Source organism: Cetorhinus maximus, chromosome 9 (assembly GCF_964194155.1).
Source record: "Cetorhinus maximus chromosome 9, sCetMax3.hap1.1, whole genome shotgun sequence".
NCBI lineage: Eukaryota > Metazoa > Chordata > Chondrichthyes > Lamniformes > Cetorhinidae > Cetorhinus > Cetorhinus maximus.
The window spans coordinates 78,110,941-78,123,482 of record NC_135887.1 but is presented as its reverse complement, the minus strand read 5'-3'; the positions used below and the strand labels follow the sequence as shown (position 1 = coordinate 78,123,482).

The 12,542-nt window shown below is 44.4% G+C and overlaps 1 protein-coding gene across 2 annotated transcripts in view; it reads left to right on the top strand.

The window, feature by feature from the left end:
• Positions 1 to 3,531, top strand: part of LOC144684738 (plakophilin-3-like) — a 49,100-nt gene extending 45,569 nt beyond the window's left edge. Inside the window, exon 13 of one of the 2 annotated variants that reach the window (XM_078548909.1) lies at positions 1,566 to 3,531. In XM_078548909.1, coding sequence (XP_078405035.1) covers positions 1,566 to 1,601 — 36 coding nt within the window. In that variant the 3' untranslated portion in view covers positions 1,602 to 3,531. The remainder of the gene's footprint in view (positions 1 to 1,565) is intronic. The other variant, XM_078548908.1, reaches the window with a different exon arrangement.
• Positions 3,532 to 12,542: the final 9,011 nt, after the last annotated feature.

Genomic DNA, 12,542 nt, shown 5'->3' with positions numbered 1-12,542 from the left:
TGCCTACCCCTGATAACCAAAATTCGCCCTGTTTAACTTGTCATTGACTTTTTTTTTCTTTCATGGGATAAACCCAAACTTGATTATTTGGGTGGAATGAGAGGTTAAAGGTTTTTTTTAAAAAATCTGAATCCTAACCCAAAACAGCCCACTTCAGGTTCGAATAATTTGGCAGGTGGACAACCTGCTCATAGGGTTGGGTAGACAATTTAAAATGGTATAATGAGGATGCATGCACACATCTATCCACTGTGTTAAATTTAACTCCCCACTGGGTTTCCTATGCTTCAGGAAACCTGGCAGCTAAGCGAAGGCGAGGATTACAGAATACATCATACATGCCTTGCTGACACCCCTTCAATCTCCAATCCAACTGGCCTACTCCAATCCCCTGCAACAACTTCTCCTCCAGTGTTCTCCACCTGACTGAAAGCCTAGGCTGACTTCCAGCTGGTGAGCTGTTGGTTCTTCCCTGTTCCCTCCCCCTCCCCCACTACCCACTCCTGGAAGGTCAGCATTCAAATTTCCCCCACTGAATCATTCTTATTCCTACTTGCAACTTGGGGAAATGTAACATTGAGTTTTGTATTTTACAGGCCAAGAGAACTGTGACAGCCTGTATTTTTAAAAAAAAAAGTGAATTGAAGTTTGTGCATGCGCATGTGTGGGACAAGTCTGAACTTCTACTAGATTCCTTACTGACAACAAAATAAGCTTTGCTGTACAGCAAATCTTCATGACTTTGTTTAATTTGGCAGTTTTTTGATCTAAGTGCCTCTTAGAAAGAGTGATGCTTTCCTTACAGTAATGAGATGATTTGGGGAAGGAACTAGAATTGCTCTGAAAATCTTTTGAAATCCTGCATGTGAAAACTTGCCATCTAAAATTTGGAGACGGTTAAACATTCTTGACACATGCAGTAGGGTGGCACTACACCAAAAGTATGCCCTTCTAAACTACAAGTTTGAACACTGATGAACAGTTCATCATAGTGAAAGGCATAGGAACAGGCCAAAAGTCTCTAGAGCAGATCCTGGTCTTCTGGCCTTAGTGAAATGTTAGCCTTCCCATCCTCTGCTTTCCATTAACCTTCAGTTCATCCAAAATTCTGCTGTCTACTTGCTTTGATGTACTAAGTTGCTCTCACCCATCGCCCCTTTTCTCTCTGTTGTCCCAGTGCTTCAGATTTAAAATTTTCAACTTCCTGTTTAAGTCCCTTCATGTCTCTCCCTCTTCTCCACCCTGCCCAGAAATCTCCATTGCTCTGACTCCGGCCTCTTGTGCATCCACCCCACCATTGTTGGCCAAGCCTTTAATCATATGCACCCCATGTTGTGAAATTCAATTATTTAACCCCTCCTGCTTCTCCTTTTAAGGCCCTCCTTTAAAATATGTCCTTTCTAGCTTGATGTCCATTTTAGTCTGATTATGCCACTGCAAAGTGCTTTGGGATGTTCTTAAAGGTGCTGTATTAATGCAAATGGTTTTCATTGTTAATTTCTTTTTTAAAAATCAAAACACGTTCCTAATAGACTTAAATCTGTGATATTTTTCTCCTTCTGCAGAAAGGTTACCAAAAAGATGATTTTATGTCCAACTGAGTTCTACTCTGAGACCACATTCTTCAATCAAAGCTGCAGAGAAGTAGATACTACTGAATGTTCCTCCTCAGAAAAGGATAAAGTAAACTTGACCTATTCCCTTTTCCTTAATTGTTGCAAACTGCTCTCACGTTAACAGAAACTTGTTTGGTGGTGTCTGAATCTACTAAAAAAATTTGGGACTGAACGTCGCCACAAGCAACATTGAGGTTCAGTGACTCTGAAACGTCTACATATATAAACATTTTGCTAAATATATATACAACATGCCAACCCTTTCTGGAGTAGCAGAATAAGCTTTGTCTAAGCTGTCTTTCACAATGTGTCAGCAAATCCAGTTTTTAACTTTTGTTCATTTTCAAAGTAGAACTACACCAAAAATGATTTTAATAATTTAAGTGAATCCTCAAAGTCCTGCCACGACTTGTATCAGTCAGATACTCCAGCAAGCTGAGTGGCTTAACAGGACCTAAACCACTTCCACCTATGGGTCAAATTGTTTAGTGATCTAATTGAAATAAGTGCCACTTTCTGTACCTGAGATGTATAATATCTTTGTAACTTCCGAGGTGCCTAACCTATGTGTATTACACTGTTGATCATACAATTGTTCACTCAGCTAGTTTTCTGACAACACACACAGTTTAAAAATGTCAAACTATTTGCTATGTTTTCTTCCTCACATCTATTAGATTTCTGATCAATCTTCTATCTGTGAGCAATTAAGTGGTATGGAATGGTCCCTAATGGAGTCAGCAAACTAGGCTTAATGAGACAAAGCAGTGCTACAGTGGCTAAAAAGCCAGTATTGGCAAGGTTCATGTGCTAATGTAATAAAGGGTAATGACATATTCTTGGGGCAGTCTTTATAAATTTATTTACACTTTATTGATAAGTTGGCAGAAGTTCGGTGACATCAATTCCAACATGAGTCTTCAGCTAGGTAGTTACAAAAGAGCATAGGAAGCCCTTCCAACTCTTAAACGCCATGAGTATTCATTCTGCAGTGAGAGAGTTTTAAGTTGCTGGACCATGATCTTAAAAAAAAAAGCTTGAAAAAGCACATTTATTTTAGGGTGAATGCTGTATGTTGAATGTATATCCATATAATAATGTCTCCTTCCCATCACCTCCCAAACAAGTATGTGGTAAATTTGCTGGATTTTTCTTTATTTGGAGAACTGCAGCAGGAATTTGAAATACATAATCCCAGAGTAACTATTTTAGTTAGCATTTCAAACAAGCCAACTGGATGGAACAGAAGAGCACATTAGATGTGGGGACTGGGGGGTGGTCCTTGGCTTGTATAGGAATCCAAGTCTCTGCTTTACCATTGGCAGATGTTCTGCATCTTCTGTAAGGGAGAGCAGGAGGCCTAACGCCGAGGCTGGGAAATTAGGAGGCAGATGCCAAGGACAAAAAAAAGCAAAAGTGAATGAGGGCCTGGTGGAGCCAGAACCAAGTATGGAAGGAAATGGACATGAGTGGAGACTGAATCTTGATGCTGACTGGGAAACCAGAGAATGAGGATTTGACCAGTCAAGAGAAGTGTTTGCAGTTGGGCTGGGAGGATTGCACCTGTCTGTGGAGTGGAAGAACAGGCTTGGTCTGTGGTAATCGTGACAGGTCAAATGATTCGTAAAGGCCAAGCAAATTACCAGCAGAAAGATTTATCAATCATGTGCATCTCATTGACCAATCAAATTGCTGGAAAGTGACGATTGGAATGAGAGAAGGTGATGATCAGAAGACAGATTCTACATAATTGAGTGAATAATTAGATTATTTGTAAATGTATGGATTTTTATAAAGAAACCTTGGCTGTCCTGATTTTAAACTGTAAAAGCTAACTTTGCCTTTTATAAATTTGTATTTTATGCTTGCATTATTATCTTCTCAAAAAACTTAAAAGAAAAGCTTTTTTATTTAACCCAGAGTTCCTCTCTTTATTTGTTCAGGGGATGTAGGTATTAGTGGCAAGGTCAACATTTATTGCCCATCCCTAATTGCCCTTGAAAGTAGTGGTGAGTCACTCTCTTGAACCCCCACATTCCATGTGGTGCAAGCGCACTCACATTGCTGTTAGAGGGGGAGTTGCAGGATTTTGACCCAGTGACAATGAAGAAAATGTGATGTAGGGCTGAATTTTTACTGAGTCGGGATGACTCGAGAGCCCTTTAAAAATGGTGGGCAGGGGCAGAATTTTATGCTGGCCGGATTTTACAGCCCTGCCAAAGTCAACGGACGTTTGAACAGCTCGCTGCATTTTACAGCCCCACCCCTGCTGCAGGAGGGCCGTAAAATGCCGCCCCAGGATTCCCAATCCCATTCCTGGGCTGTCTGATTTTCATGAATGCCTTTAAAGGCTGTGGGCTGGTTCATGTCAGAAGTCTTCACCTGGCACTCCTGACCTGGCCGCCTCCACTGCAGAGATGGGCATGTTCTACTTGGAATGGAGCTGGGCCAGATTTTTAAAGAGTCGTGATTCTGGCTCCTGAAAGGAATTGCGAACTGTAGTCTGCATGAAGGAACTTTTTTTAAAAAAAAAGGGGGTTTCAAAGGTTGCCCTCATGCCCTCTGTTAAGCTATGGCGTTCCATCCATTCTCCCCACCCCCCCTTGCCTCCACTGGCGTACAGCTGCTTCAGCGAAAGTAATGGATGTCTGGGTTCTCAGCCAAGCCTCATTATGTATTCTTGGCTGAGAGCACAGGCATCCATTACTCTCGTTGAAACAGCTGCACCCCAGAGAAAACATTGCTTGATTGAGAGCTCTGGCTCTCTGATCTCTGCTGTTAATTTCACACTGTTTGTTTACACGAGGTTGTGGTTTCAAGGGCTTGTGGTTTCTATAATTGATGCTTAAAAGGTATGAGTGATTGACACTTGTGTTGCCTTGCAGTGAGATTACTTATAAATATAGTGGAAAGTAATTAGACTTTTTAAAACTATTTTTTTACAGGTCCTACTGTCACTATGGAGTTCATTGGTTCTCTACAGTATATAGTAGTACGTCAGTGGCCTTGGAAGTGCCGTACCTTGGCATAGGGGCATGAGGGGCTATGGGGGGTGGGTGGAGGGTATAGCTTGGCTTGAGAGGCCATGAGAGTGGGTGAGTAGAGGTGCATAGCTTGGAATAGGTGGCATGATGGGTGAGTTAAGGGGCATAGCCTGGTATGGAGGCATGAAGGACCATGGGAGTGTCAATGGAGGGCCATAATTTAGCATGGGGGGGGCATAAGTGGCCAAGAGGCATGGGGAGGCATAGCCTGACATGAGGTAGCATGGATGGGACTTGGAGTGTGTGGGGGATTGAGTGGTGAAGACAGAAGGACCTTTTTATTTTAACAGTGACCAGGTCCCACCACACAGGCAATGAAGATCCTGCCTTTGTGGGTACTTTCTCCTGAGGTATGTGGGCAAAGCTGGGAATTTTCTAGACTCTTGCTACCCACCTTGGACAAAAATTCAGACCATAGTTCCAAGTCAGGTTGGTATATGGCTCCGAGGGAATCATAAAGGTGGAGGTGGTGTTCTGCACCTGCTAACCTTGTTTTTCTAGATGGTAGAAGTTGCAGGCACTGCTGAAGGAGCCTTGGTGAATTTTTGCAGTGCTGCCTCTGTGCACTGGTGGTGTTGAGTGATTGGCACCCCACCGTCATGAAACAATCAAGTGGGTTGCTCTGTCCTGGATAGTGTCAAGCTTCTTGAATTTTGGAACTGCACTCATCCAGGCAAGTGGAGTGTATTCCATCGCACTCATTACTTGTGCCTTGTGGGTGATGAACAGACTTTGGGGAGTCAGGAGACAAGTTACCACAGAATTCCCAGCCTCTGACCTATTAAATCCACAATCAATAGTGATGCCAGGATGTTGATGGTGGGGATTTCAGCAGTGGTGATACTGTTGAATGTCAAGGTATGATGGCTAGATTTTCTTTTAATGGAGATGGTTATTGCTTGGTACTTTTGAGACATGAATTGTACTTTCTGTTTATCAGCCCAAGCCTGAATATTGCATGAGCATACAGACTGCTTCTCTGAGGAGTCACGAATGGTACTGAACATTATGTAAATCATCAGCAAATATCCCCACTTCTGACCAAATGTTAGAGGGAAGGTCATTGATGAAGCAGCTGACGATGGTTGGGCCTAGGACATAAGCCTGATGAAACTTTCTTTTATTCTTTCACAGGACTTGTGCATCACTGTCTAGACTCGCATTTATTGCCCAACCCTAATTGAGAAGGTGGTGGTGAGCTGCCGCCTTGAACTGCTGCAGTCCGTGTGGTTTAGGTACACCCACTGTGCTGTTAGGAGGGGAGTCCCAGGATTTTGACCCAGTGACAGTGAAGGAAACATGATATATTTACAAGTCAGGGTCGTGTGGGCCTTAGAGGGGAACTTTCAGGTGGTGGTGTTCCCATCTATCTGCTGCCCTTGGCTTTTTTTTTGGTAGGAGTCACAGGTTTGGAAGGTGCTGCTGACGTCTTGAGTGGCACTCTACTGCTACTGTGTCACTGGTGGATGGGGTGCCAATCAAATGGGCTTGATGCCATTGAAGGTCAATGGGAGTTGATTAGATTCTCTCTTATTGGAGATGGTAATTGCCTGGCACTTGTACTGGGGCTGAGATAATTGGCCTCCAACAACTGCAACCATAGCCATCTTCCATTATGCTAGGTAGGAGTGGTTATCTTGCTTTTTGTGCACATGGCATACCTGGCCAATTTTCCACATTGTCAGGTAGATGTCAGATGCTGTACTAGAACAGCTTGGCTAGGGGCATGGCTAGTTCTGGGCACAGGCTGCCAGCAGTTAACAGCCGGGACATTATTGGGGTCCATAGCCTTTGCTGTGTCCAGTGTGCTCAGCCATTTCTTGATAGCACATGGAGTCCGTATTGGCTAAGACTGGCATCTGTGATGCCGAGATGGATCATTCACTCTGCACTTCAGACATCTTTTGCACTTACATGGTGGACTCCCCAATTGTTTAGGATGGGGCTGTATGTGGAACCTCCTTGGTTAGTTAAAAGCAAAATACTGCGGATGCTGGAAATCTGAAACAAAAACAGAAAATGCTGGAAAAGCTCAGGTCTAACAGCATCTGTGGAGAGAAAAATAGAGTTAACGTTTCATATCCATATGACTCTTCAGAGCTCTGAAGAAGAGTCATATGGACTCAAAATGTTAACTATGTTTTTCTCTCTCCACAGATGCTGTTAGACCTGCTGAGTTTTTCCAGCTTTTTCTGCTTTTTTTGTTCCTTGGCTAGTTGTTTGTTTGTGCGCCATCATTCATAACGGTGTGGGACGACTAAGGAGCTTTGATCTGATCCGTTGTTTGAGATCACTTAGCTTTGACTTTGGCATGCTGCTTCTGTTGTTTCAAATGTTTGTAGTCCTGTGTTGCAACTTCGCCAAGCTGGTACTTTTTAAAAACTCATTTGAGGGCTGTGGGCATCACTGGCTAGGCCAGCATTAATTGCCCATCCCTAATTGCCCTTGAGAAGCTGGTGGTGAGCTACCTTCTTCAACCGCTGCAGGCAACTTGGTATGCCTGGTGCAGCTCCTAGTATGCTCTCCTACACTCCTCATTAAACTAGTGTTGATCCTCTGGTTTGATGGTAATGCTAGTGTGGGATATGCTGGACTATGAAGTTACAGGTTGTGGTTGAATACAGTTCTGCTGCTAATGGCCTACAGCTCCTCATGAATGGCCAGATTTCAGCTGCTAGATTAGTTCTGAATCTATCCCATTTAGCACAATAGTAGTGCCACGCAACATGATGGACGGTGTGTAACAGGATAGTGTGTAACTTGGAGGCAATGTTGTTTTCATACTGTCCTTATCCTTTTTACTGGTAGAGATTGTGCATTTGGAGAGTGCTGTCAAAGTTTAACAAGTAAAATGTCGATAATGTTTGTAATGGGATAATGATTTTGGTTTTATCTCGGGGATTTTCCAGTATGTCCACTAGACTTAGCATGTGACAGGGCAATTGGAATTTACCTAATAGTCTGCCAAATGCTACATACAGATTTCCATTTTAATTATGCTACCACAGTTCTGCTTTATTTATTTAGATTAAATCTAATTATGCTATCATTAAAGGAGCACTATAAATATGCTCTTAACTTTTAGGTCATTTGTCTAAGAAATTAGCTAAATCTAGTATTGTAACTCACACCAAGTCCTGTTCACCCATCACCCCTGTGCTCTCTGACCTGGTCTGGCAATGCCTTAATTTTAAAGTTCTCATTCCAGTTTTCAAATCCCCCTATGCCCTCACCTGTTCCATAAGCCCATAACCTTCTCCAACTCTACAACTGCTGAGGTCTCTGTGCTCCTCCAATTCTAGCCTCTTGTGAATCCTCGATTTTAATCACATTGTTAGTGGCCTTTGCTCCAAGCTCTAGAATTCTCCTTTAAACCCCTCTGTCTATCTATCTCTCCTCATTTAGGACACTCCTTAAAAACCTATCTCTGATCGAGCTTTTGGTCTCCTGCCCTATTATCTCTTGGTGTCAAAGCTTAATTGTTAATGTCTTTGTGAAGTGCCTTGGGATGTTTTACTATATTAAAGGTGCTATATAAATACAAGTTATTGATGTAGCGACATCTTTCCTAGTTGCATTTGTGACACATTGAACTCAGAGTTTTGTAAAAATGGTGCAACTGCTATTTTGACCACTACTGGTCATATCAGAGGCTTCCCCTGGATAGTTAATGACTGTGTCATTACATTTATGGTGTTTCTGTAACATAAGATCATAAGACATGGGAGCAGAAATTAGGCCAATCGGCCCATCGAGTCTGCTCCGCCATTCAATCATGGCTGATAAGTTTCTCAACCCCATTCTCCTGCCTTCTCCCCGTAACCTTTGATCCTCTTACCAATCAAGAACCAATCTATCTTGGTTTTAAATGCACTCAATGACCTGGCCTCCACAGCCTTCTGTGGCAATGAATTCCATAGATTCACCACTCTCTGGCTAAAGAAGTTTCTCCTCATCTCTGTTCTAAAAGGTCTTCCCTTTACTCTGAGGCTGTGCCCTCAGGTCCTAGTCTCTCCTACTAATGGAAACATCTTCCCCATGTCCACTTTATCCAGGCCTTTCAGTATTCTGTAAGTTTCAATCAGATCCCCCCTCATCCTTCTAAACTCCATCGAGTATAGACCCAGAGTCCTCAAACGTTCCTCATATGTTAAGCCTTTCATTCCTGGGATCATTCTTGTGAACCTCCTCTGGACCCTCTCCAGGGCCAGCACATCCTTCCTGAGATACGGAGCCCAAAATTGCTCTCAATATTCTAAATGTGGTCTGATCAGAGCCTTATAAAGCCTCAGCAGCGCATCCCTGCTTTTATATTCTAGTCCTCTCGAAATAAATGCCAACATTGCATTTGCCTTCCTAACTACCGACTCAACCTGCAAGTTAACCTTAAGAGAATCCTGGACTAGGACTCCCAAGTCCCTTTGCACTCCAGATTTCTGAATTCTCTCCCCATTTAGAAAATAGCCTATGCCTCTATTCTTCCTACCAAAGTGCATGACCTCACACTTCCCCACGTTGTATTCCATCTGCCACTTCTTTGCCCATTTTCCTAACCTGTCCAAATCCTTCTGCAGCCTCCCTGCCTCCTCAATACTACCTGTCCTTCCACCTATCTTTATATCATCTGAAAACTTAGCCAGGATGCCCTCAGTTCCTTCATCTAGATCATTAATGTATAAAGTGAAATGTTGTGGTCCCAATACTGACCCCTGTGGAACTCCACTAGTCACCGGCCACCATCCTGAGAAGGACCCCTTTATCACCACTCTCTGCCTCCTGCCAGACAGCCAATCTTCTATCCATGCTAATACCTTGCCTCTAACACCATGGTATCTTACTGAGCAGCCTCCTGTGCGGCACCTTGTCAAGGCCTTCTGGAAGTCCAAGTAGATAACATCCATTGGCTCTCCTTTGTCTAACCTGCTCGTTACCTCCTCAAAGAATTCTAACAGATTTGTCAGGCATGACCTCCCCTTGATGAAACCATGCTGACTTTGCCCTATTTTACCATGCACTTCCAAGTATTCTGAAATCTCATCCTTAATAATGGACTCTAAAATCTTACCAACGACCGAGGTCAGGCTAATCGGCCTGTAATTTCCCATCTTTTGCCTCACTCCCTTCTTAAACAGGGGGGTTACATTAGCGATTTTCCAGTCCTCTGGGACCCTCCCTGACTCGAGTGATTCCTGAAAGATCACCACTAATGCCTCCACTATCACTTCAGCTATCTCCTTCAGAACTATGGGGTGTAATCCATCTGGTCCAGGTGATTTATCCACCTTCAGACCTTTTAGTTTTCCGAGCACCTTCTCCTTGGTAGTGGCCACCATACTCTCCTCTGCCCCTCGACTTTCTTGAACTTTGGGTAACCTCTGAATTCTCTGTAAATTTCTTCTTTTATTTCTTTGTCAGTACGTCACGGATGTGCAATATTGTTGCGCAGCCCTCATTATTTCCCAAACAAAAATAGAAAATGCTAGAAATAGCAGATCAGGCAGCATCTGTAGAGAGAATTTTGCTTCCAATTTCCACCCCTCCATCATTTTCACATGGTCCATCTCTGACACTTCCCTTCCTTGACCTCTCTGTCTCAATTTCTAGTGATAGACTGTCCACCAATATCCATTACAAGTCTACCGACTCCCACAGCTCCTCACACCTTGCTTCCTGTAAGGACTCCATCCCATTCTCTCAGTTCCTTCGCCTCCGTCGCATCTGCTCTGATGATGCCACTTTCAAAAACAGTTCCTCTGACATGTCCTCCTTCTTCCTTAACCGAGGTTTTCCACCCACGATGGTTGTCAGGGCCCTTAACCGTGTCCAGCCCATCTCCCGTGCATCCGCCCTCACACCTCCTTCTCCCTCCCAGAAACATGATAGGGTCTCCCTTGTCCTCACTTATCACCCCACCAGCCTCCGCATTCAAAGGATCATCCTCCACCATTTCCGCCAACTCCAGCATGATGCCACCACCAAACACATCTTCCCTTCACCCCCCCCCCCCCCCCCCCCCCCCGGCGGCATTCCACAGGGATCGTTCCCTCCGGGACACCCTGGTCCACTCCTCCATCACCCCCTACACCCCAACCCCCTCCCACGGCACCTTCCCATGCAACCGCAGAAGGTGCAACACCTGCCCCTTTACTTCTCTCCTCACCGTCCAAGGGCCCAAACACTCCTTTCAAGTGAAGCAGCATTTCACTTGCACTTCCCTCAATTTAGTCTACTGCATTCATTGCTCCCAATGCGGTTTCCTCTACATTGGAGAGACCAAACGCAGACTGGGTGACCACTTTGCAGAACACCTTCGGTCTGTCCGCAAGCATTACCCAGACCTCCCTGTCGCTTGCCATTTCAACACTCCACCCTGCTCTCATGCCCACATGTCCGACCTTGGCTTGCTGCATTGTTCCAGTGAAGCTCATCGCAAACTGGAGGAACAGCACCTCACCTTCCGACTAGGCACTTTACAGCCTTCCGGACTGAATATGGAGTTCAACAATTTTAGATCATGAACTCTCTCCTCCATCCCCACCCCCTTTCCGATTCTCCTCCCCACCCCCCCACTTTTTTTTTTCCAACAATTTATATAGATTTTTCTTTTCCCACCTACTTCCATTATTTTTAAATGTATTTCCATCCATTGTTTTATCTCTACCTTTTAGCCTTTTTTGATTCCTTCACCCCACCCCAACTAGGGCTATCTGTACCTTGCTTGTCCTGCTTTCTACCCTTAATTAGCACATTCCTCAGATAATATCACCACCTTCAACACCTCTTTGTCCTTTTGTCTTTGACATCTTTTGGCTATCTCCACCTATCACTGGCCCTCTATCCGGCTCTACTTGGACACCTCCCCCCCCACTGTTAAACTAGCTTATATTTCACCTCTCTTCTATTTTTACTTAGTTCTGTTGAAGGGTCATTCGGACTCGAAATGTTAACTGTGCTCCTCTCCGTAGATGCTGCCAGACCTGCTGAGTTTTTCCAGGTATTTTTGTTTTTGTTTTGGATTTCCAGCATCCGCAGTTTTTTGCTTTTATCTGTGGAGAGAAACTGAGTTAACGTTTCAGATCGATGACCCTTCAGAACTGAAGAAATATAGAAGTGCAATTGGTTTTGTGCTGAGGAAGGAGGGAGGAGTAGGAAGAACAAAACTGAAGGTCTGTGATAGGATGAGGACACCAGAGATTAAATGACAGAAGTTTTCCTCGGGTAAAAGCCAAAAGGCAGAATCATCCCAGGTTTGCACTAAGTGCAGTAATGGGCACGAGAAAAGTCATTTTGCCAGCAGGTTTTCACGCCATATCATCCCCTTCCCAACTCATAACTTATGCAGTCACGGGAAGCGCACACAATCACTTGTGGGCAGCTGCCGATTGGCCTTCCACGCCGTTACCTCGCTGCTCCCTCATGCTGGGTGCCATATTTAAAATGTAGCCACGTGCACACTTCTCATTGTTTGCAGTCCAGGACAGGCCTAGTGAAGACATGGCCCCAAAGCCAGGAAAATTGCAGCCCCCTGATTCAGTGATGCATCCCTTGGATATCTTCTGGACGCCATGGAGGCCCGCCACAAAGTCCTCTACCCCCTGCTTTGACCGCAGGAGGCCCATCTGTCTCACCACTCTGACTTGGGAGGCTCCACACACAAGATTGACCATACTGTGCAAAAGAAACTGATGTATGATCTTGTCCATGCCGCTAGGGTAAGTCAACCATCTCATCACTCTCAACTCATCCAGTCAAAATCTCATCATACATTTGCTGGCATCTCACTCTGCCAGCTCAAGGGACATCACCACTCACTCACTCACTCACTCACTCACACACACACACGCCCTCACATCTCCATCTGGCTTCATCTCCTCTGGAGATG